At 44.3% G+C, this 24992-nt stretch overlaps 1 protein-coding gene across 1 annotated transcript in view; it reads right to left on the bottom strand.

Moving 5' to 3' along the window:
* crocc2 (ciliary rootlet coiled-coil, rootletin family member 2) overlaps positions 1-24992 on the bottom strand; it is a 30906-nt gene that overhangs the window by 5588 nt on the left and 326 nt on the right. The window contains exons 2-26 of the mRNA XM_056415227.1: positions 24219-24372; positions 23942-24057; positions 14680-14847; positions 14490-14573; positions 13952-14055; positions 12766-12910; positions 12216-12322; positions 11455-11661; positions 10464-10560; positions 10202-10291; positions 9965-10099; positions 9479-9678; positions 8981-9163; positions 8377-8521; positions 8147-8293; positions 7842-8060; positions 5517-5710; positions 4927-5054; positions 4417-4586; positions 4137-4316; positions 3476-3610; positions 3238-3381; positions 947-1185; positions 708-867; positions 436-603 (exon numbers count right to left, since the gene is read on the bottom strand). Coding sequence (XP_056271202.1) covers positions 436-603; positions 708-867; positions 947-1185; positions 3238-3381; positions 3476-3610; positions 4137-4316; positions 4417-4586; positions 4927-5054; positions 5517-5710; positions 7842-8060; positions 8147-8293; positions 8377-8521; positions 8981-9163; positions 9479-9678; positions 9965-10099; positions 10202-10291; positions 10464-10560; positions 11455-11661; positions 12216-12322; positions 12766-12910; positions 13952-14055; positions 14490-14573; positions 14680-14847; positions 23942-24057; positions 24219-24372 — 3819 coding nt within the window. The remainder of the gene's footprint in view (positions 1-435; positions 604-707; positions 868-946; positions 1186-3237; positions 3382-3475; positions 3611-4136; positions 4317-4416; positions 4587-4926; positions 5055-5516; positions 5711-7841; positions 8061-8146; positions 8294-8376; positions 8522-8980; positions 9164-9478; positions 9679-9964; positions 10100-10201; positions 10292-10463; positions 10561-11454; positions 11662-12215; positions 12323-12765; positions 12911-13951; positions 14056-14489; positions 14574-14679; positions 14848-23941; positions 24058-24218; positions 24373-24992) is intronic.

The raw sequence follows: 24992 nt of genomic DNA, 5'->3' as shown, positions 1-24992 counted from the left end.
ATTTAGTTTTGAAAAAGGACACATTAACCAGACTTCATATCGATCAGAGTAATGAGTAGACCCTTCAGAGATGTCTCCTCGCTCTTTGTAACTGACTATTTGCTGCGGTCATGAGAATTTGCCGACCCCAACAATGTGGTTATATGTCCAAAGGGGTTTGTTCTGCAACAGTGTTAATCAAAACAATTATTAGATTTTTGTTTTCTTCTCATTTCAAGTAGTTTGCAATGCAATTGAGTTTAATTAATAAACCGCAATTCAGGGATAATCCTATTTCAAAGTAAAAGATAATAAACCCGTCACTATAGAATGTAGTGTCCGATGGTGCATGTGTTCTGTCTCTGCGCCAGTATGGCAGGTATTCTTCAAATATGTATGCAAAGGTGGAATGTTTGCTCTGGCATGCTAACAGACTAATTCCCGGAGGCCTGATACCTCGTTCAGCGCTGCCTCTCTGCCAGCCTCGCACTCCAGCGCTCTCTGCTTGAGATTGAAAGCCTCGTGACGCGCCTCCTCCTCCTTCTGCTCCTCCTGACATACCCGGCCCTGCAGCTCTCGCAGCTCCTGTTTCTGACGGCCGTTCTCGCCCTCTAGGATTTTTACCTGCTCACGTTAACACAGCACACACACAGACACACACTCCGTGGAGGTAATCCTTTATTTGGAATAAATCAGATGGAAAGCGGTTAGGCTCAAAAATCTTTCACCTGTCTGCGCAGCTCCTGCACATCTCTGCGTGCCTGCAGGCGAGACTTCTCCATCTCTCTCATGCTACTCCGTCGGGTGGTTGCCTCTTGGTGCATCGAGCGCTTACATTCCTCTGAGGCCGCAACTTTCTGCTCCCTCTCCTCCACGGCTCGTCTCAAGCTAGTCAAGATATGTGTAAAGTGAACAAGACAGACCGCTGACATTACAGGAAATCTGCAGTTCCGTGCGACAGCCATACCTGCTGTTGTCACTCTCTGCTCTCTTGATGAAAGCTCTGAGCTCCTGGTTGGAGGCTTGGATAGCCTCTTTCTCTCGGGTCTCGTCCCCCATGAGCCTTCTCAGGTCCAGGGCGTCTTTCCGTTGCCTGTCCCGCTCCTGTGCACACTCCTGGAGCTCTCTGTGAGCCTCAATCAGCTCCCTTTGCCCTTTAATAAGTCCATCCTCTGTCTCCTGCAGCTGTCGACGAAGGCGCTCTAACTTCATGTCCGGATTATGGAGAATAAAAGTCAACAATGTTTTCTGGATAAACAGCAAATATCTCATGCATGAAGTTAATAGTTAAAAGAAGTTAACTCCCAAATACTAAGCTTTTTTTTGTTCCTGGTTTCTTGATTGGTGTCAACCAATTTCTGAATGTATTAGGTGTTATACATTTAAATGTGTATGAACATCTTATTATGAACAGTTTATTGGGACCGAAAAAAATAAGAGTTCAAATGCTTTTAAACTTCCGTCTGTTTTCAATATAAATGTATATCCTCAAAATTCATCAAAACCTTCTATTAGGCTGTTATCTACAGTACATCGAAAGCTCAAACACATGTATGTCATCATCAAAATCAAAAAGGAGCCATCCATCAGCATGCTGCAAGGCTGATTTGGGATCAGATAACGCATTTGAGCTTCTTTGTTTGAAAGCTAAACCTCAACATCTACTACTTTAAGTGCTATGCGCACAATCTCAAGACACTGTGCAACCTATATTCTGTTTTATTGCAATATGTTGTGTGTAGCGGGAAAAGCTGGGAGGACAGCTTATCTGGGCATGGATAAGAGCCAGAAGGGCCTGTAGCCAGGTGCTGTCTCTCCCCGTCTCCTTACTGCGTAGTGTTAAGAATCCACGGAGAGCAACATGATAAACAGCAACTCCACCGGAGGTGGAGGGGGAGGGAGGGAGAGGGAGAGGGAGGGGGAGTATGAGGAGCAGGATGAGGACGAGTGTTATGTTCAGAGGCCACACAAGATGGTTCTTACTCATAAACTCTAATGTGAGAAAAAACAAGCCAGTGCTGTCTTGCCAATTATACTTTATTTTATCAGATATTTTGTTGGGAAGATTGCGGAGATGGGAATATGAGGGCAGCAGTGTTGTGTTATGGGGATGGGAGTGGGGGGACCTCGAGTCCCAGTGGAGCCAGCCTTTCGCTGCTGCAAGGGAGAAAATAAACACTCCCCCACTGGCTTATTTACACAAGGGGTTAACTCAAACTTATTTCAAACTTGATTTCATATTATGGTACCAGGGACCGTATCCTCCCCCCCCACCCCCCCCCCTCGCTCTCCCTCTCTCCCCTCGCTCTCTTCCTCTTTCATGCTCACTAGCTCTCTGTCACACACCCTCACTCCTGCTTTGTCACAGTCTGACAAGAGAATCCTGCGATGGGATTAGAGAAAATAATCAAACAAGGAAACGGGCAGAGGTGGCGGCCAAATATGACAGTGTCGCCGAAGCGTGACTTGATAAATGGTGGGGAGGGCTGTCCAAACCTCAAAACTCTTCTGCTCTGGCTCCACACAACCTCATTCACTATGCTCTGACAAGGCTATGAAGAAAGAGCAAAGACAGGATGATCCTCGTTTTTGCTTTTTCGTCAAGACCACAAAGTCCAACACAGATAAACAATCCCCTTTTCCAGGGAAACCAGGCTTTTAAATCAAGACATGGTGAAGTCCTTACAACTCTGCAGTTACATCTTAATGAGGTGACTGTGAGCTTGTTATTTCCCGAAAAAACGCCCAGCAACGCTTTGGCTGAGATTCTGACCTCAAGCAACCCCAAGAGATGAGATTTACGGCTCTCATTTGGCTCAGGGAGGTATGTCAATGGGCCAAAATTATGGTCCCTAATTGCGCTTTTATGTTTGTATTAAGGTCAACGGAACTCAATTTTCCTCAGGAAAAAGACAAGAGAGCGAGTACTGAAAGGGAGTCTTAAGATTGGACACCACCTCTCCTTGTAGGATTTGGCTCTGTGCGCTCTCACCTGATGGCACCCTGATGCTACTAAAGCTCTGCGGCATTGGCCAATGTCCACAGCGGCCTACAGTAAATTGCTCTCCCTCACACTGGTACTAATTGGTGAATACTCCCCTACATGCGAGGAGCAGATCCATGGTCTTCTATCCTATGCCAAGCCAAACAAGCCTGTATTTCCTATCCATTTCTGAGATCCTACTTTTTTATTTTCTTAGTAGCTCCCTGTCCATATCAACATCCATTTCTGTAAAAGCCGGAAAAAAGTGTTCTCACCTCCTGTTGTGTATGTTCTCTATGCTGGTTCAACTCTCGGACCTGCTCAATCAGACTCTTTTTGGCATTCTCATGGGAGTTCAAAGACTCTTCAAATTGAGTTTGCAAGTCTTGCAGCTCAGACTGGAGGACGACTGCTACGTTCTGGGACACACGGGCACACAGAACATCCGGCTGAGTGATATATAAAGAACGAGAATGAGTGACAACAGCCAATGTGACGCTGCCTTATCTTTACCTTTTCCTGCTCCTGTTTGCTGAGTGCCTCCCTCTGCATGCACTCAAGCTCCATGCCTGCAGTGGCCAGGTCCTGCTGCAGGGCGGCGAGCTTCTCCGTGATGGCAGCCTTCTCTGCCTCCTTCTGGGACAAAGCCTGGTCATAACAGACTGTGAGGTCAGGGTCATTTGTACTAGAGCTCACAAAAAGGTTTGACCACGGGGTCTTGGACATACAGAAGTTATTGTGCTTAGATAAACGATAAAAGCATATTACACGAGGTTACTGGCAGGACATACTGCTTTTGATGGACATTCACTGGCAACTGTGAAGACAAAACTCGGGATGTTGTGGTAATTACATTACATCTCATTTAGCTGACGCTTTTATCCAAAGCGACTTACAATCCTGTTACAATCATAGACCGTAGACGCAGCTACAGGGAGCAATTAAGGGTTAAGTGTCTTGCTCAAGGACACATCGACTAGGGCGGGGATTGAACCTCTGACCCCCTGATTAAAAGACGGACCTGCTGCCCACTGACCCAGTCTCCTAGTAATAAAAGGATACTCTCACCCTTGGCCTATCCTAAAATACTTTACTCCACATTTGAAAGTTCAGAAACAATCATAACAAACCTATAAAGAGCACCTCACTCTCTCTCACACACACACACACACACCTGCTGCTTTTCACTCTCAGCCTGCAGGAGGCTTTGGTTGAAGTCCTGCTGCTGCCTGGCCAGGTCCTCTTGCACCTGCTGCAGCTCCTTCTGGCCGTGCACACGCCATTCCTCACACTGTCTACGCAGCTGCTCCTCAGCCTGCTCCTGCTGAACTGTCAGCTCCGTGCACCGTTGTTCCTGTCAAACATGCACACCACCCACTCCTGATTAGTTAATAGATAGGCAAAGCATCAGATGTATTGTACAGCCCAACATAACTACTCAAGTCTATTTTAACCTTTTGCCGGCGTTCAGCTTCAAGCTCCTCTCTGTGAATTTGCTCTTTGGAGTTCAGTGTCAGCAGGGCATTCCTCTCCACCTGTGCCAGCTTGTCCTCTAGCTTGCTCCGCTCCTGCGCTGCTCGCGCCAACTGGAGTTCAGCGTCCACACGCATCCGAGCGCCATCACCTGGACAGATGAATCCAATCTATGTCAAAATCCCACTCAATTGGTAAGACGGGGCCGCCCAGGATCAGCAAGATTTTGATTCAGTTTTATTTATATGGGACACTCATCCGTGTCTTTATGTGGAACATGCTAGCTTAATACGACTTATCCGATCCGTGTGTGTTTGTGCGGGGTGGTGGGACCCTGGTCAGCTGAGAAAGTAGCCCCAGTGATCCTGCAGCACAGCTGTTGCAGAGCTCAGAGCTGAAATATGGATCTCTAGTGGGCTGTTGGAAAGGCTTCATGGTCAGGGGGCTTGGCACGGAGGACAGCGGGATCTCTGAGGGAGGGGGCTACTCACGCGTCAAGGCCTCGTTAGTCAGGAGCAAGCTGCGCCTCTCCCCCTCCATCCTGGTGCACTCGGCCTCAATGGACGAGGCAAGCTCCTGGGTCTCATACAGAGCCGTCTCCAGGGACTCCTTCTCCGCTCTGGAACACAGTTGTGAAAAACACCTTTGAACCAATAGGTGTAGATCATAAAATTCAATGATCCATCATGAGCAAAGTTTCCAAATAAAACTGTTGTTTAAAGACTCCTGTTACATGTGACTTGCCGTGCTTAAGAAAGTCAAATTTGCTTTAAAAAGTTCTAAAAAACGACTTTAAATACACATTGGCACTCAGTCAGAGTTAAACAAACACACCCAGTGGGTTGTTTTTGATGCTTCTGGGGAGATTTACTGACTTACATTCGTTCCTTACACTCGCTACCATACGTGCCTAACCCCAACCCTGACCCTAACCAGGAAAGACAGAGACTTGTTTACCGTAGCTTGCGCTGGAAGCAACTGCATAAAACAAACTGGTTTTAAAAATGAAATTGGTCCCGAACATTTTAGAGGTCAGACCACACAAATAAATAAACACACACACACACACACACACACAAACCTAAGTGCAACCAGCTCCTGCGTGAGACCACAGGCCTTTCGGTCAGCGCAGCTTAGCTTGACATCCAGAGCAGCCCTGGCCTTGGCCAGCTCCTCCCTGTCATGGGTAGCTCTCTTTAGGGCTGTGGTCTGCGTCTCAAGCTCCTTCCTGCACGCACACAGCTCTTCTGACACAGTCTGCATCTGCCTGTTGACCTGGACGCCGACAAACACAGATACAAAATAATAAATGCCGCCAAGTAATTAATATATAATTTTTTGCTTCATGAATGCACAGTAAATTCAGATATTTTTTTTCACAAGTAGGAGCATGAGTAGCAGAAGGAACACGATTGGTATTGTGTATCTGTTGGATTGAGAATACACCACCCAACCTCTACATTTTACTCAGCCACATTTGCTGCACTCACACTGAACTCTACATACCCCTCCTTATGCTGTTATGAAGCATAAATTAAACAAACTTCAACCATTTCATGACAGTGTGTAGGAACCGCTGGGCCATAACAAATGCGCCGCCTGAAGCAAAACAAAAAATGATTAGTGGGGTTACGATATTTTCCCAGTTACCACTTAAATCACTGTGACACACCACAGGACCTATATCAAGCAAGAAAAATAATGAACTGGGAACATGTGCAGTTGATGCGGAACCGCCTGAATTCTATTCAGCATTTATACAACTCCAGGAACCGATTATTGTATGAAGGTACTGTGGAGAGGTTTTACCTGGAATTCAATCATTGGCTTAAAAAGTCGGAGTAAAACAATAATTGAGGCCTCTGTGCTCAACAGGTTCTAGTATCATTTAAAAGAGTATTTCAACGCTTATTTTCTTTTCTTGCTGAGAGAAAGATGAAAAGATCGCTAGCTTTCTAATGTGTGCATGTTACACATAAAGCTGGAGTCAGCAGGCAATTAGTTTAGCATAGCATTAAGACTGGAAGCAAAGGGGAAACAGCTCGGCTCTGTCAAAAAGCAAATCAGCCTTCAGGCATCTCTGAAGCTAGAACATTTTATATCTTTGTTTACTTTACTCAGTACAAAAAATGAAGTGTAAAAACAACACGTGGGGATTTTACAAGGGGTTATGTGCGGAACTATTTTTTGGCCAGGCCAGTGACTTCCTGACATCTCTGCCGCTCGCCTGGCAACTTCCCTGTGACAACAAGGCTGCACTGGCCAAGCCAAGAAACAGTTCCAACGAGTAACTCCTCGTAAAACCACAACCTGTCATCTTTACGTTACTGTTTGTGTACAGCTTAAACAAACAGGGTAAGAAGTGTGAATTCGTGAGTTTTAGAGCTGCCGTCAAGCATTTTTTGCTAAGCTGAACTGACCAGCTTGAGAGTGGCATCAATCTTTTCATCTAACGCTCAGCAAGAAAGTAATTTGACTTATTTCCCAAAATGTCGAACTGGGGTTATTCTCCTGCTTTGAATCAAACAATAATAAAGCCCCATTCTGAAAGAAATGACATTTTTTTATTGTTAACCGTAAGATCTCAAAATGGTATTTCCCTGGCATTTGACGAACACAATGGTTCATACTACAATAGCCCCTGCAACTTCTAATATTTCAAGGCAACGTATTGTTTCAAGTTCATTTCAAATCGAACTAAAATGAACCCGCACTAACTAAATATTAGCACATGATGTCTTTCAGCCCCCTCTTAAGTAAATATGAAAGTGGATGAAGTGTACCAATGTTATGGATGTGAGTGGCGCCCAATAAGAGGATGAAACATGAGCTTCGTGCAATGGGGGCCACTCCAGGGCTCGTTTTATACACAGATGATTTATTTTTACAGATATGCTGTCTCAAAATGTTTGGATGGAATTTGCCAAATTGTTTAGGTTTGTTATATTCTAGTCGAGATCAACGCGGATATCCCAGTTTCACATTCAGAACAGATAATAAAACAGGAGAGGATTCTTCTCATTCTTTAGAGGACGAAACACGGAGATCTGGATCTCGCAGAGAGAAGAATGGGAATACTTTAGGTGTAAATCTATACGGTCGTTCACTAACCCCCACTGGATATATTAAGTCTATCTATTTATCTTTTACAGCTCACATTTGTTCATGAAGATCCCTTGCTTGTTACATCCCAAGTTGCTCATAAAACACGGAGCGGGTCTCAAACTGCTTTCTATATCCCATTTGAAAAAGAAAGCATAGCAGATGTGTCCAGTACCTCCGATACATTTAATGTGACAACATGAACCTGCTGAAAGCTATAAATAAAATCAACATAGTTCTCCCAGGTGGTGGGAGTTGAGGGGATGGAGGCTGAAGTGGTGTGTGACTGCCTGGGGTCTCTGACCTGGAAGTGCTGCTCGTTCTCCTCGTGCAGCAGGCTCAGCTCTGCTTCTAGCCTCCGGCAGAGATCCTGCGAGTGGCCATAGGAGCTCTCCAGGGCTTGTTTCTCAGTCAGCATATTCATCATGTCTTGTTGCGCCCGCGCTGTCTCCACCCGGGCTGCTGCCCGCTCCATTTCAGCTTCCCTTCTACGTCCACCGAGCTCTGTCTTCTCACCTTCGGTCTGGAAGGGACACCAAAATATTTCCCTTCTGTTCTGTTTCACTCGGCTCTCTAACAACATAGCAACGCAACTGCACAGCGACTGACCTGCAGCAGAATGCGATTGAGCTCCACCTTGTCTTTGGCCAAGCCTTCGCTCAGGGCAGCCATTTTAGCCAGAGAATCTTTCAGGGCAGCCTCCTGATGCTGCAGTCTGGTGAGGGCTAACTCGTGTGCAGCACTCTGGGACTCCATCTTTGGAGCATATCGTAAATATATGAAGGATTTATATTGTCAGGGAGAAACTAGTAGTACAGCTCTGGCTACCTGGTCTTTACCTTGCTGAGAGCCAGAGCGAGACTGGCCTTATCATCTTCCAAGACCTCTTTCTGCAGGGTGATTTGACTCAGAGCCTCCTTCACTGTCACAAGCTCCCTGCGCAAAATGGAGTGCTTCCCCTCAAGCTCCTCCAGAATCCTCTCGCTGAAATACACAATGCAGCACATACATGTCTCTCTCTCACGTTGTTTCTTTGTCACACACACACAAACACACACACATAGATTATTTATATAAATGAAATCCCATAACAGCAATCTATCTCCACTGTGAAAGATGGAGAAATGTTGGTGCCAAAGGCCAGAACACCGAGGGAATTGCTTTTCTGCTGTATCGCATGTCCTGCTCCAATTCTCAGCTAATCACTTTTTTTTTAAGCAAAAGAAACCCTCAGAAAGAGGAACACAAAGTTTCCTTCTTGCATGAGTGCAGTAATGCAATGTAAATCATTTACATTTTCATCCAAATGTCATCTGGGTGTATTGCCGGCCGGAGAATGACATGTGTTACTGATCTGAACTGTAAACAAACGGTGCTTGAAAACAATCACGGGTGACGGGATGTGTGTTGTGTAACGGTCATTCTCTCTCGCTGGGGCGGTACCCTCTCTGGGCCTCCGTACGCTGGCGTGCCAGCTGCATCTCCAGATCCTCCCTCTGCTGCCTCAGGAGGTCCCGCTGTCGTTGGAGCTCCAGCAATGAGCCGCGCAGTGCCTCCAGCTCAGCACGCCGGGAGTCCGCCTCCTGCCACAGCTCAGAGAGATGCTTCTCCATGCTGCCCTTCTCACTGTGAGACACGTAGCCAGAGAGAGGCAGAGAGTGTGTGGATGTCAGTTGTTACACAATGACCGTCATCATTATTATGGGACTTAATTAAAAAAACAAGATCAACAATACACTTCACAACATAAACACTTCTTGTATCAATAGGGTTTTCTGTTGGGTTTTCAATACATTTAAATATGGTTTAAAACATAAAACCAACCTATTAAGAGTGGCAATTTCACAAAGTACATTAAACCAAGAGCACATGACACAGCTAAGCAACTACCTTTCATCTGCAGTCTTGAAAAAGTACAATAGCTGCAGGATCAGTGTTTACCTGGACATGAGCTCCAGTGAGCAGCGATATCTGTGGCCCTCTCTGAGGTTTTCCTCCAGAGCTGTTTTAGCCTCCTGACTTTCCCTCCTTACTTCCTGGATCCTCTGCTCCAGCTCTCTTCTCTCAGTGTCCCTCTCCTGCAGATGATCCCGCAGGTTTTCCACTTGCTCCAGGGCAGCATCCAGACGCCCACGCAGGTCCTGGGGTTGGTTTGTGGTGTGCAGGTTAAGAAGCAACATGTTAAACAAATTATCTCTGGTCTTTCAAAACGATGCTAAATATACTTGTTATCAGCTAAACCAATTTTTGATTGTCTCTTTCTTTAACTGTCGGACATTTAGATGCCGAAAAAAAGGAAAATAACCCTTTATTTGACTAGAAAAAAGCAAACAGAGATTTATTTTGAGTTCCTACACCCTGAGGCTTGGAGCCCCTGCTATAAAACATAGATCTACAATGAGCAAAGAGCAGCCACTTTTGGTCGACCTGTGTTTGTTTCTGGTGCTTGGACAGAGCGCTGTGCAAAGCCATCAGGGTGGTGTTCCTCAGAGGAGACCGGCAATGACGAGGTGAGGAGGACGCGCTTTCAGAGCCGCTGCCATCACCCTCTCCGCCAACCAACTGGATACGGATCAAATGAAGGAGAATGGGAAAAACAAACATTCATGTGTGCTGCTAACCCTAATGTGTGATCGAGCTTAGTGTGTTGCTTGTGTTGCTGACCTGGTGAACATGACATAGAATATTTTGGAGGGCTTGGATCTCCGTGTGGAGGACCTCCATCTCAGCTTTTTCCTCTGTTCTCCTCGTCTCCTGAGCAGGAAACCATTAAGGTCAGATAAGCAGTGCACACAGAGCAAGCCTGACATTCCCCAGACTGCAGGCCTCTAGACAAGGAAGTTGTGGAGTTTATCAAGCCTAGGGTCCAGACCCCTTAGCCACCCGTCTATCTACCACCTCCCAGTCATGATTCCCAAGGTCCCACCATCCTGTCCAGACTGATCTGCATGGTGTTGAGGCTGGAATCCTTCCCAGCGCTCTGGCCACGGAGGTGCTTCACCACGTCAGTCAGCTCCAGGACTCTACATAGATCGGCATGCATGGGAATGGAAAAAGAAAGCAGAATCACAAACACTCATGCGGTTACCTGAGACACTGAAGGTACAAGACTGGCATGTGCTCCTCCTCTATAGACCATCAACAGTATTGTCTTCGCAGCATAGAATTGTGGGGGTGACAATGACTTCCGAAGAGATCAAAAGCAAGCCAAGATTCTGAACACAAAGGCACTGACGTTCTTGTAGTCCTCTGACTGAAGTGCAAAAGACACCAAAAAAGCTTGATGTGGAGGATTTTTAGGATCAAAGCCTGTAAATGTTCTGGTTTCCACATGAGGGAATTCAGTTTGGCTTTCCTTTCAATCATGGGAAGAATGGGAATTTTGCAATTGCACCATAGATACCCTCACGCACAGAATTTCTATTTCAGTTTGTGATGCATTTTCTTCTCCATAGTCCTGGTCGAACAATCCTCAGAATGACTTAAGACGCACACTTAGAATTACTTTCATGAGGGGTTATTCATGGTGAAGAATACATCGACTTTTAAAAGGAGTTGAAGGATGAGTTGCCTCAATGCTATCATAGAAACCAAAATGCAGATTTATCTTATGTCATTGTTCAGGCTGCACCTTCTTTGCGAATTAGACGACCAATCTGTCATTTTGGTCGCAGTCGGCTGACATTTCATGAATCAAAAAGTTTTCATGCCCAATGACTTATTGCCAAGAAACCTATGAACACATCTCTGGTAAACACAAGAGTAAAAGTGATTGATTTTGTGTGATTCTTTGTGGAGGAGCTCAGTTATAAAGATCTGACAATTAAAGTAAACTACCTGTCGTCCAAATAGTGTCAGTATCGCCATTTTGATTTTGACGTCACTCTTTACAATAGACCGGGTCACATAGACTTTACCTGGAGTTCAGTTCGACTTTCTCTGCATCCCAGCGACCCTGAAGCTGCATGGCCTCTTTCAGCTTGTCCTTCAGCTGCCTGTCCATTGTTGACATCTCCACACCACTAGAGGTGCTCTCCAGTGTTACACTGGCCTCTGTGGTCATGCAGGCGACATGCAGCTGCCTGCCGACGGCGACGCACTCCCCCCGTATATCAGACAGAGTCCTGTCCAACAGAGAAATATCCATCACGATTTGCAGAATGTATCAGAACCAACGCAAGATCAAAAGGGCAAGGGAGCCTGGCGTGCTGTTTTCGTTCATCCCGTGGTGAGCCATTAGCCTAACGAAGAAAAACTGCTGTTTGTGTTTGAAAAGGATGGATGTCTTTAGCGGTTAAGCTCTTGGATCAGGTCTTACTTTGAAGTGTCTTCAGTTTCAGTTACAGTACTGTACAGCTGTCTATGAGCTGAGCAATCATTATTAAAGCAAATTACTCTTCAGTAGTGCTCAACCTTATAGAAGCCATGTATGAGGCTCAAGCTTTGTCCTGATGGATGATTTCAACAGTGAGGCTGGACACCTTAAGCCATCCGCCATCCCCCCCAGTAAGGAAACAATGAGCAGGGGGACTGGACCTGTTGACCTGCTCCACTTTCATCCACGGCTGAGAGGGAGACGGATTGCGGTTGCAGTAGTGAGTGTGAGACGCAAGAGGAGGTGGGGGTTCCTGTGGAATCCTGAGTTGCCAGAGGGGTTCTGGCAGTGTGCCACGCTCACCTGTCAGTGAAAGTCCTTAGCTGGGTGAAAGTGCTCCGTAGGGAAGCAGCCTGGCGCCACAGTGCTCTGACACGAGCCTGTTCACGACTCAGCCGGGAGGCGCACGTCTGCAGGGAGAAGCAGAAACAGGAGGACTGGAGACTGGAGGGTGGGTGGCAAGGGTCTCCCACAGCAAATGATGGCACCCATCATTTTATTGTAATCCCAAACAACGCAACACTGGAACACCCGGACTCACACTGGCACACAAATAATTGGATTTCCCTGAATCAACAGATGTAGCCCATTTACAGCACAAACACCAGATTGTTTGCACAAAGCTTTCCTCCCCCTCAGCAGTTGGAATGTTTTCACAGGAAACAACAACTCAAAAATCATAGCAATGAAATGAACAGGGAATGAGAAAACTAGCTATCAATGGAATTCTTACCCCATGTGAACTGAACGGGACATTGATTGCACAATCTCTGTACAGAAAGGGATAAACTTGAGCTTTCCCTGTTGCTTTTCCACTAAAGCGCTTCATTTTTGTGGGTTATTTTCCCCTCACCTCTTGTTCTCTACGCAGACGGGAATCACACAGGTCAGCGTCTTCGCGGGCCTTCCACAGGCTCTCCGTTAGCCCCTGGTTGACAGTGCCCGCCTCCTCCAGCTGTTCCCGCAGCATAGAGTTGACTTGGCTGAGGCTGGCACACCTGGAAACAACGAGCGTTATCCCCATTTGGCATTTCTCCCCCGACAAAGGTCTGTCATGACACCCTCCTATGACCCTTCCACAGCACCCAAACTCATATAGCCATACATTCATATTACATCTGTGGATCCTTCAGATCCACCCTTGCCATCCAAACTTACAGGGGGTGTACATGTGAGACAGTTTTATAGCATCCGTGTCAACTTAGATTTAATATCAACCACATCTGCTTGTAGTCATTGACCAAAATGTTTACATCATTCTCACACTAAACACGCACCCAGTTACAGTAATGCTCGCCACATTGCTATGTTTGGTTATCTGTCTAAAAGGAAGCCAAACCCGTGTTTGCATGTATGGGATGATATCCTGTTGAAAGAGAACTGCAGCTAATCCCAGTAAGAAGCAAAAACATAGTGCTGGTTGTAGACCTAATCTCTCTATTGCACTGAGTTTAAGTGGATAGATCTTGGTAACGCTGCAGTAAGTGATATTTCAAGCAGTAAAAATGATCAGGTCTCTGCCATAGACATTTCAAATAAAGTTCCATAACTGTATAAATCATAGGGCATTAAAATCTGGCCTCCGCTGCAGAGGTTGGCCAACACTGAATGTGAAGCATCATTAAAATGCTTTGGAGGAGGGAGCCAACATAGCCCCACTAATTTTCTCTGACAAATTGGATACTGACATTATCTGCCAAGGACAGGTCCGGCCCTCGCCCTGCAGCAGGGGCAAGGGGGAAACAGCAGGAGGGCTCAAGGAACTGGTGGGAATATCTCTGGTCCACACATTTCTTAGAAATATTGCATCCTAATTTCTGCTCCCCAGCAAGAAACAGATAAATAAAAGGCGGAATTGTAATGGTTTGGTCCATGAATTTACTGCTCAGTCGGCATCCAACTCGGTACTCCCTGCTGCTCTGGAGGATTCCTGGATTCGAAACTTTGTGCACTTTTCCAAAACGCCCCAAAATTACATGAATACAGAAGCTGTGCGAGGTTTTCTATTGGCCGCCTGCTGCACGGTGCCCATCACTCACCTCTTCTGCTCCTCCTCCAGCTGAGCAGACTTATTCTGGATAGCCACGTTGAGATCCTGCTCAGTCCGCTGCTGACGCTGGGTCGAGTCCAGGTGGGCCTGGAGCTGAACACACACACACACACACACACACACACACACACGGTACATTAGCAGCTACCTAATATTTAAAAAGCAGCATAATTACAGTGGAAATCCCATTGGAGGCTACTCAGCCAAAAATAATATTTGGGTGAATTTCATACATTTAAATAAAAGTACAAATCTATGTTTTGCTTTACAAATGAGCGTGAAATACTTTCTGTGTGCTTTTCCTGTTTTCTGTGTCTTATAAAAAGGTTCACAATTGGAACTAGCTGAACGAAAATATTTGCTCTCTAACATCCTTTTCAAAGTGTTGTAAATAATGTAACATATTGATATTATGATAATGCTGCCTAGCCTCTAGAGGACACTAGCAGGCCCTATGTACTTTGGATTAGAATATTAATGTCTAATCAATCCTGATCCGAGAAGGTGACGCAGAAGTCTAAACATACCAACAACCTCATCTTCTCAGAGTCTGAGGTCTTCTCCAGCACCTGCTCTTCTAGCTCCCCACATCTTGTCTTGTACTGAAGAACCTTGTATAAAGCAAATAATAGATAATGCAAAGTTGAGCCAAAGGAGCAATCTTTTTATTCACTTAACAATTTCTAAATTCAGAGCTCCATTAGGGTGCATACTCGCCTTGGTCTGAAGCTTCTGGACGAGCTGGGCCTGTCTCTGCTGGGCCTCCTGGTATGCCTGCAGTTTCTGTCTGTAAGCTCTCTCCTTGTTCTGCAGTTGCAGGGACCCTGTTGACTCACTGTCCTGGTCTGAGTCCACTGCTGACTGCAGCATCAGCATCTGATCCAGCTGGATGGATTGGTTACAAATGAGCTTTTTCACGCTTGCCAACGTGTCAGGGTGTTTTCCATGCATTGTTTACACACACTGCACCGATTCTGTTTAACCGACCGCGTGCAAAGAAGGTGCGCTATGGTCACTTTTGCGGCCGTTGTGGGATTGACTGCATAATACTGAAATCTATGTCCAAGGATTTAGTGCACACCAAAGCGGGCTGCATGATATTATAGTGGTGAAGTAAAAGCGGTAACTCAGTCCATCTCATCCGACTGTAATTATCTGGATATACCCATGATTAATGGTTGAGCTTAAGTGTATGTTGCATGTTTGCATTCAGACGAGTCATTTAGCAGTTTTCAACAGTTCACTGTTGGTTGTGTTTGTCAAGTCAGTTCATGGAAGCTTTGTTCAAAGCATTTGAAATGAATGCAAAAATGATATATACATAAATATATAAATATCTTACAATACAGCAGTCTTGATTGGTTCTTGCTAAAATCCCATGTAATTAATTCAGTGTGAGGATTGAACAGCAGTTAGGTTTTAAATATATAAATGTCATTCTATGGAATATCCCAGTACATTCTATTTGTAAATGAATGTTTATGCATGATGTCTGTATCTGTCGACTACGTATAAAAATATACATCTATATATAGATATATATATAGATGTATATATACACACACATAATGAGAAAGACTAGTGTATTTGTGTGTGTGTGTGTATATATATATATGCATGTATATATATATATATGCATGTATGTATGTATATATATATATACAGTATATATATACATAAATACACAAATACACTAGTCTTTCTCATCGTGGAATCTCATATCCTTCTATCTAAAATCCAAATGTCCTGTAACCTCTCAACCTCACACAACCTCTCTCCCTGCACCACCCACTCTCTATCCTGGTGCCAGACACCCTGTCCTCACTAATACAAACCACATGGCCCTCGAGCACTACAATGCGCTGCGTGCCTTCAGCTGCCCTTTGCCGACTTTCTCATTTTAAAAAAAGAGGAGGAAGCGAGTGAGAGCGAGGGAGCCCCCCTTCCCAGCAACACACTCCAAAACCACCATCCAAGCCCTTCAAATCAACCCTGCGACCCAGTCCCTCCCACCGCACTTCTGTACCTCATCTCTTCTCTTCTCTTCGTGCTTAATCTCTCCAGCAGGCTCCAAGAGCGCCAAGACAATAGTCTCACTGTTCAACACCAAACCCAGCACTCTGCCACCGTTATTAACACATTTTCAAATGTCCTTTTCAGAATTTTTATTCAGAAAGAATACACGGATGGCCATTTGTGCACTTGGCTCTGTGCTTTTGATGTTTTTCAGCGAGGACCCAGAGAGCACAGAAAGCTTCTTTTACTGCCCGTTGTTGAGGTGACACCTTTGGGGATCGAGAAGGGAGGAACAACATGGGCGGAGTGTTTGAAACACACAGAACTGCAGCAGCTGTGTTTAAAGGGACTCCTGGAAACAGCTGTGTGGGGAGCTTTAGTGATTATGCATCTTTTCAAGTATTTTGGCACAACGATAGCAATAACACTGACTTACTAACAAGCATGCGCTTTATAAATACACCTTGAAAACATGGCCAGAGCACACATGGTTTATTGCAGCGCATGAGCACAATATACAGCTGGAACCGTACACAGTAGAGAGGGTCTAATGTCGTGACAACTTCAGGGAAAGGGAACTCAGGACAAGAGAGACCGCACTGTACGACACCGATGAAAGTAATCAAAACACAGCACAACTAAATCCAACTCGCCCTCATAAGAAGAAACTCAGAAATAGAAAAGGCTAAGTTATGACCCAAATTAATCCATTTGGGATCACTGGTGCAACAATAAGCCTCAGTTTATCACCCCCCCTCCCACTATTACCTCTTTGTAAAAAAAAAGAATCAAGTGAGCACAATATAACATTTACTAAGTTAAGTTAAAAATAGCACTGAGATTAGGTAACAATGCACGATGCAGATAACGCAATGCTAAATTCAAGCGTAAACGAACCACTAAAGTCGAAACTATTAAAAAGCCCTGAGAGATGTAACAAGTTACATGGTTGTTTTACTGTTGTTGTGCTAGCAGGGTTGCACAACAGAATGCAGATTGTACTGTTTTGATTTCTTCTATAGAGCGAGGTGGTTTGACGCGATAACGTGTCGGCGCTCGAGACGCATGTGGAGAAGCCGTCTAATGCCAGGAGTGAACGGCTGTATTTTGTGCTTGTGATCGGATGACCCAACACACGTGTTTACGCCAGGTGTAAACAGGGCCTTCGACCACTGGTAGCTAACCTTCACTTCTGTAAGCGAGTCCCCGTTTTGTTTGTGCGCACATGGATGAAGGACGTACCTGTGAACTCACAAGCATAACTATGTTTGTTTGAAAGAAAGGAAGACCTGGACTTTGGACTTTTCCTTTAACTTTAATGGCGTATGTCCCCAAACAAATTGGAGATCAATCAAATTACTACATATGGTACTCCGTGAAAACTGTATACCGTAAAAGAAAAAGGGGCAATGTTATATTACAGCCTCTGATTATAGCGACCACCTTTTGCATTTTGACAGTCGTAGTAGTGATTGTAGTAGTAGTAGTAGTAGTAGTAGTAGTAGTTGTAGTGATAGTGGTAGTGGTAGTAGTGGTAATAGTAGTAATAGTAGTAATAGTAGTAGTGGTAATAGTAGTTGTAGTAGTAGTGGTAGTTTTTGTGATAGTGGTAGTGGTAGTAGTAATAGTAGTAGTGGTAATAGTAGTGGTAGTGGTAATAGTGGTCATAGTGGTAGTGGTAATAGTAGTAGTAATAGTAGCAATAGTAGTAGTGGTAGTAGTAATAGTAGTAGTGGTAGTTGTAGTGGTAGTAGTAATAGTAGTAGTGGTAGTAGTAGTAGTGGTAGTAGTAATAGTAGTAGTGGTAGTGGTAGTGGTAGTAGTAATAGTAGTAGTGGTAGTAGTAATAGTAATAGTAGTAGTGGTAGTAGTAGTGGTAGTAGTAATAGTAGTAGTAGTAGTGGTAGTAGTAATAGTAGTAGTGGTAGTTGTAGTGGTAGTAGTAGTAATAGTAGTAGTAGTAGTAGTAGTAGTGGTAGTTGTAGTGATAGTGGTGGTAGTAGTGGTAGTAGTAGTAATAGTAGTAGTGGTAGTGGTAGTAGTAGTAGTGGTAGTAGTAGTGGTAGTAGTAATAGTAGTAGTAGTAGTGGTAGTAGTAGTGGTAGTAGTAATAGTAGTAGTGGTAGTGGTAGTTGTAGTGATACTGGTAGTGGTAGTAGTCATAGTGGTGGTAGTGGTAGTCATAGTAGTAGAAATAGTATTATTAATAGTAATAGTTGTAGTAGTAGTCTTTCTAATGTAAAATACATCATCATAAAGCATATATTGCATACTTTTACCTGAGCTGGAAGGTCATGCATCTACTGTCCACTCAGTGACCAGGTGGCTGCTGCGTGTGGCTTCACCACTGCTCCACACGCTACAGAATTGGCGCTTTAAAAATACATTAAAACGTTCTCCCCAGTCAGCTGTAAAGCACGAGGCCGGAGGCTGCTCTGGATTAGCCATGCTCCGTGTAGGCAGCTCCCAAGAGGGCCCCACAGCAGTCTGTTGGGGGAGACCTCAACATCAACCATCTTCTCCCCCTTCCTCTGTTTGCATCATTTAACCTCATCACCCGTATCTCCCAGTTTGCCTGAGCTCATGGTTCTTCACAACACATTCATTGGTGACTGTAAAAAGAGATGTGAGTAATCCCAGTCCTCCATCTGCCTTAACCCAGGGGCTTACTGGGTTTACTGGGGGCCCAGAAGTGTGCTTACTGAACACCCTTGCTATTTACGATCTGCCTCGGAGTACAATCACTCTCTAGAAGCCTCCACGGACCCCTACAGTGGGCCGAGTCCAATCCCAGTGTAGCCCGATTCTTTGAGGTCATCTTCAGCCATTTTGCAATAAGTCCCAAGATGCACTTTATACAAAACAACCTCTGGTATATGTGATGCTTCCATATGGTTGCTCTGCATCCTTTTCTTTTCTTTTTTTTGTTTCATTTCCAAGTATCTTTCTCTCGTGCACTGCTTATCTTTTCAAAGTAAAAGACTTTTCAGCCTCTTAAAATGTGCTTTGAATTAGCTTTTTATATTTCTTGATATTTATGATTTGTGCCACTCCTTGCATTGTCTCTTTTGATAAATATATCAAACAACATCAAGGGATAATCTTGCTTTGATTCATTTGCCAACAAGCAACAAGAGAACCATTTTCAAGGCCCTTGTGGAGGCTTTGGTGTTTGGGCCAAAACTTGCTGCCTTGCTCATGTGGTAGATCACAATCCAATCCATTTCGGTTACCAAGTTATGATTACAAAATTCGCTCACTGATCTAATGTCACAGAGATCCGATAACTCACCAGTTTACCCAATGCTTCGACTGTTTTGTAAAACTGTTTAGACCTTTGCTTTTTCATTTCTGACCTCTGAACATCGATGCCTGTTCATCCACACCAAGATACATCTCCAGGCACATGCAGCATCTATACCACATCCTCTGTCCTATCTTGCAAAGCGTAATCCGGCCCCGAGTGCACAGTCCAGCCAGCATGTGAAGGGTTACAGCTGCAATCGTTTTCCCTGGCTTGGCCTGGGCTCAGAGGCTTAATAAAGGGAATTAATGGAGTGCACTATCTGTCAGATTCCTAAACACAGCTGGAGCGGATGTCCATCGCCCCCAAGCTGCCCAAAAAACGTACTATCCCACTTTAACAACATGCCCCTTCCCCCCTTCCCCTCACATTACCCCTGAGTGCTGACTCTGTGAAGGAGCCCCAGCTGATTGTGAAAGCTGTTTATGTATCATCGCTGAGGGTAATTACACACCGTGGGATAACAAACAGGGAGAATGGGGGCGAGGAGGGGGAGCTGCTGTGTGTTTGTTACTGTGGAGTGAACCTCATGGCTATGGGGACAGCTGCTGTGATGGCATACAAGTGATCTGTGTAAATACAGCCAAACTAATAATACACGCTGTGTACTCACAAGCATGTGGCTGGCCTTGCAGCACTTAGTACAATGCCCCCCGGCAAGGACAATGCTGCACAAAACCTACACACGAAGTCAGCCAGCTCAAGACTTCACAACTGATTAGGCTCTCCTGACACGTAAAAAAATACTAGATTCTGACTTTAAAGGCCAGTAACACAAGTAGCCAAACATCAAACGTTGAAAAGGTTTAATGGAATAGTTTCATCGTAGATTCAATGCTGGGGGATGGGCTTTCGAGAGTATTTTTTCTCCAGGGAAGGCAATACATTTTTACAATTTCATGATAGTTGAGGGAGTCAGACTTTTTGGCATCGGTCTATTTAAACTTCAGCCTAAACGAGTGGGTTTGTGCCAGTAAGAAAAACACACTGGGACGGGGGGGGGGGGGGGGGTTGCAGGGGACAGTAACACAATCCCTAAGAACAGACTTTATCTCCTCCAACTATGTTTGACATGGTTCTTATGCAGAGACCCAGATGATTCAGAGATTGCAGAGGGCACTGGCAAATGGCAGTTGGTGTCAGAAATCATTCAGCAAGAGTTTATCTTTACCCAGTGGACTGCCACATTGCAGTATTGTGCAACCGCTTGCTAAGTGTTCAGGCATCATGGTATATATGGTCTAAGTCTGAGAAAATGCACATTGGCAGGGCTCCAAAAGCAACACAGAGGGTTCAGAATACCCCCCCCCCCCCAACATGTTCTCCAACAGGCCATCCGACACACAAACTCGGTCAAGGTTTATCCTGGTTCAAGTGCAATTTTCTGGGGTCATCAGAGATCACGTTTAGTGACTTAACAGAGACACAAAGGACAGCTTTCAGTCCAGGTGTGACTCCACCAGGATTGCTTCAATGGTCCTCTGTCAGGTCAAAGAGACTGAAGGAAAGCCGGGGGATTTAGGATAACTTCATATGTTTCTCAACTGTCAGCTGACATTGTGACACGCGTCAAATGGGTTTCAGAAAGAAACTTTTGGTAGTCTGGCATCTTATTTAGTATCGTCCTTCAAGAATACATCTCAAAGAGGACAACCTTGTTTCAAACTGAAAAGGAAAACACTTAACCAAGGATTGGCAAACATTTTGGGAGATATATTATTTCACTTTATTGCCAAAAGTTAGAGGAGAAAATGTATAACGTTTCTCATGCATGTCCACCGTTAGCAGGCGATTAGCTGAGCTAGTAACTGGAAACATGGGTACCTGCTAGCCTTGTTCTGTCCCAAAGATCCGACAGTATAATCTCTAAAGCTCACTAATCAACATGTTCTTTCACGTTTGTTTCATCCATAAAACAACGAAAGTGTAAAAAAGGACAAAGGGTGTGGGACTACTTCTCGGCCAAAAGATATGTGACTTCCTGGAGTCGTAATGGAACCGTGAGTTTGCAGGCAACCAGGGGAGACTTCACTGTCACCAAATCTGCTAAAAATGAACTTTGCACCAACAATATGGTTGCTGCTGGCCGGGGAAGTCAAAACTCATAGAGAGATGAAAAACCTTGTTGCTTTCCAGTTTCTTGTCATTGGCTAGGTTAATGCTGCGCTTTATAAACTGGAATAAAAAATACCCGGTCACAATGCATTAACCTGATCCCAAAAGGTAGGGAGACAGTTGGCCTGGAAGTCGTAGGCCAAATGATACCTGGACACCAACACCTTGAGTGGCTTTCAGCAACAAGGGCAACCTAAAACTGTTCAGGACACTCTTGTTAAGGACATTTTTAATCTCAATTGGGCATTTCCTGGTTAAATAAATGTAAAATAAATAAAAAACATTGCAGGGAAAAGGGACGTCTGGAGTAGCAGCATTCCCTGCTGCCCACTTGTCCTGGTCGCGAGAAGCCGATTAAAATGGAAGAATGGATGGAGGGAAAAGTTTCAATTACAGTACTCCATATAAAAGATCTAGGAACAAATGCAGTTTGACAGGTTTTTCTCAGGATCTCATGGACCAGCAACACTTCCCCAGAGCAACGTTTGAAGAAAAACCCAGTAAAAGTTATTCATTCAAGACACATAATGGATGTAAATAGGGCAGGGCTACGACTATATGACTGAAATCAATATTAATAAAAAATAACTTTCTCAGAATTTCTTTTATGTTCTTATATTTCCTTATTTATTTTTACAGCAAAAAACTGTGTTTCTTAATATGGACTCGATCTGACAAATCTATTCACATGGAATGAATAACTGCAAGAATGCAATATGTCATTTGGTTAAACCAAACAACTCGATATTTCATATCACCAATCATCGCATGGTACTGCTGAAAGCAAATGAACATGACACTATGGGCGTCAAAACATGCTGACAAATGAAATGTATCACACAGTATGATATATGATCTGACATTGAGTCACACGATCCCTTTGGCAGTGAGTGTTGAGGGAGGAAGCTACTTATGCAGGTAACACCGTTGGCCTAAAAGTTACCTCCACACAGATGCCACAGCAAAGACAGAATATTTGGCTGTGGGGCATTGATTAGCACACTGCATTAATATCACATCACAGCACAGCTGCCAAACAGTTATGCTGCTCTGCAGGGGAAAAACAGGAGCTTTCACTGGAAGAGACGAGTCTCAACAGGACTCTCGTAATGAACCTCTTGACTTCTGAGAAGCTACCAGGAAAAAACATTTGGCTGCGTTAACAGTTATAATTTCTGCTATCTTAGAGGAAGAAAAGTTAGGTCTTGCATTATCCCTGCACTCCTCCACAATTCAAATTACTACGAGCATCAAATATCAAACACTTCCTTTTTTTTTTTCTTCCTGTTTAGTGCCTTTTCACACATCTAAAATATATCAACAAAACAAATAAGCTACAAAAATAAGCTATAGATATATTCGCCGAGCTAATTAAGTTATATTAATAGACTTTGTTTTAAAATAAGTTCCAAAAGTAAGGCAAGCAGTGGGAGTTCATTAGAAGCGGCAGAATGAGGGCAGTGTTATCACGAATGGCTGCTTTGTGCACAGTGAAAAATGAGCTTTTTCTTCCACAGTCTCAAGGGGGGAGGCCATTGACCTTCCCAATTTCCCCCCAAAACAGCAGCCGCGACATGGAGGGGCAACCATGGGGGGCTATGAAGGGAGACGCCGGTACTCGTGAGCACAGGGGGTCTGAGTCTACCAGAACAGACCACAAGGAAACCCTTCATGAACCACCCTCCCCTCTCTTATTTACACTTACAAACACACACACGCTTCCACACATACACACAATGGACGCTTATACAGTACATACTGTAATATGTAAACTGCAATTTTACAGCAGCTAATGAAAGAAAAAAGTATGACATAAAACATGCGTTTGTGCCAAGTTCCATTCATTAGATTATGGGTCTGTAGCTGTATATTCGGAATCCCCTCCCTTTTAGTTTTCACGACATTACATGCAAAGCTGTTTCGACCTCACCCACTGTTTGTTTGTTCAGCCCCAAAAGGCTTTCCCTGCTGGAAAGAGTGGTGGTACACTGATGTTTACTGGAACCATATTCCATTTCAAAAGGCTTGTAGCTTTTTTGCAGTCAATGCTCTAGTGTGGTTGACATTCTTGATCTCATCTCCAAACAAAACGGCACAAATTAACCATCTACAGTATTATTTACGCCAACTCTCCTATTCGCATCTGAGATTAAGAAACAATGTCAGCACATGCAGTCTCAGTTAGGAGACACAGCTAGTTTGGGAGATGGTTCGATGGGGTGATGGGATTGGATGAGGTGGGTGTCATCACCGTGGTTACACATGTTGACATTGACATACATAGAATGAGAAGACTACATGTTCTGTATACTGCTCTGCAAATCAGGAATAAGTATAGCCATATTTATCAGATGAACTGTACTTACTATGGCATCACTTGCGCATCCCATTTGGTCCGTTTTATTTTTTGTGATAACACTTTTTCTCTTTTTTGTTACGGAACAAACATTCTGCTTGAATAGCACGGTTAGATGGTATCGAATGCAAAAAATGTAAATAATGTTCAACAGCTTGACCTCTGCCGTTCCCCTGTGTCACTCCTACCCTGTCTGTGAGACTGGCCTGTTTGACTGGCGGCTGGTCACGATCCATCTGGTTTGGAGAAAGCTGCTCCCTCGAGGCCCTTCTCTCCTCCAGCTCACTGACCTCAGAACTCCCATCTGGGGTAAAGAAGCAGATCGGGCATACAGAGGTGTCAATCTTACCACATTGGGCTTAATGATCACTGATAAGTGCACTGATAAAGCAAGGTAGATTTATTGTTTGCGCTGCGTCTGTTCAATTATAATTGAAGCTGTATTTACTATTTAGTCTTTCCTACCAGCTGGCTGATCCGCCAGGTTGCGGGTGATGATCTGGCGTATGCGGGTGGAGACGCGGGTAGGACTGACACCGGACTCCTGCCCATCACCTCCAAGTGACATCGTCCTCTCTCCCGAGCTGCCGTCAGAGTGAAGCAGAGACTCCTCCAACTTCTACAATCACAACAGTCACCTCAATACGTCACATAATTGAGCAGAAAAGACTCAACTCGGTGAGATAAGACTACGGGGAAACTGTGGTGGAATAGCACATTACTACCTAAAGATACAAAAGAATAAGCAAAAACCTTTACTTACTTTAAAGAAACTGTTCCCGTTATCCTGACGGGAGCCTTTATTGCTGGATTATCATTATAATACATTCTAAATTATGACCATGGAATTAACATGTAATAACATTGAGTTGCAGATAATTGTAATTACTTTATATAGTTTAGGGAATCTTTATCATCATTGCCTGTTTTGTTTTATGAAGATTATTGATTAGTAGAGTAACTATAACTGAGATGCATCTCTAGTCATGGAGTCACGGTACAGAGGCGTGTAGGCCCAAAAGCACGGAGATAGACCCTTATTTACTCCAAAACAACATTAATTTGGACATTATATGAAATAATATTAGTCCCCTGCTATGTTCATGTCTATTCTTTTAAGAATTTACTGTAGCCTACAGTTTATGAAAATTAAAGGCAAAGTTGGCTCAAATTTTAAAAAAGAAAGAAGTTCTAACAGTAATAAAAATCTCAGCGTGACCGTGGGCCAGCGACATCAAA

The sequence above is a fragment of the Pseudoliparis swirei genome, chromosome 5 (assembly GCF_029220125.1).
Source record: "Pseudoliparis swirei isolate HS2019 ecotype Mariana Trench chromosome 5, NWPU_hadal_v1, whole genome shotgun sequence".
NCBI classification, from domain to species: Eukaryota; Metazoa; Chordata; class Actinopteri; order Perciformes; family Liparidae; genus Pseudoliparis; species Pseudoliparis swirei.
Note: the sequence above shows the minus strand (reverse complement) of the source record. Positions and strands in the feature narration are given on the sequence as shown.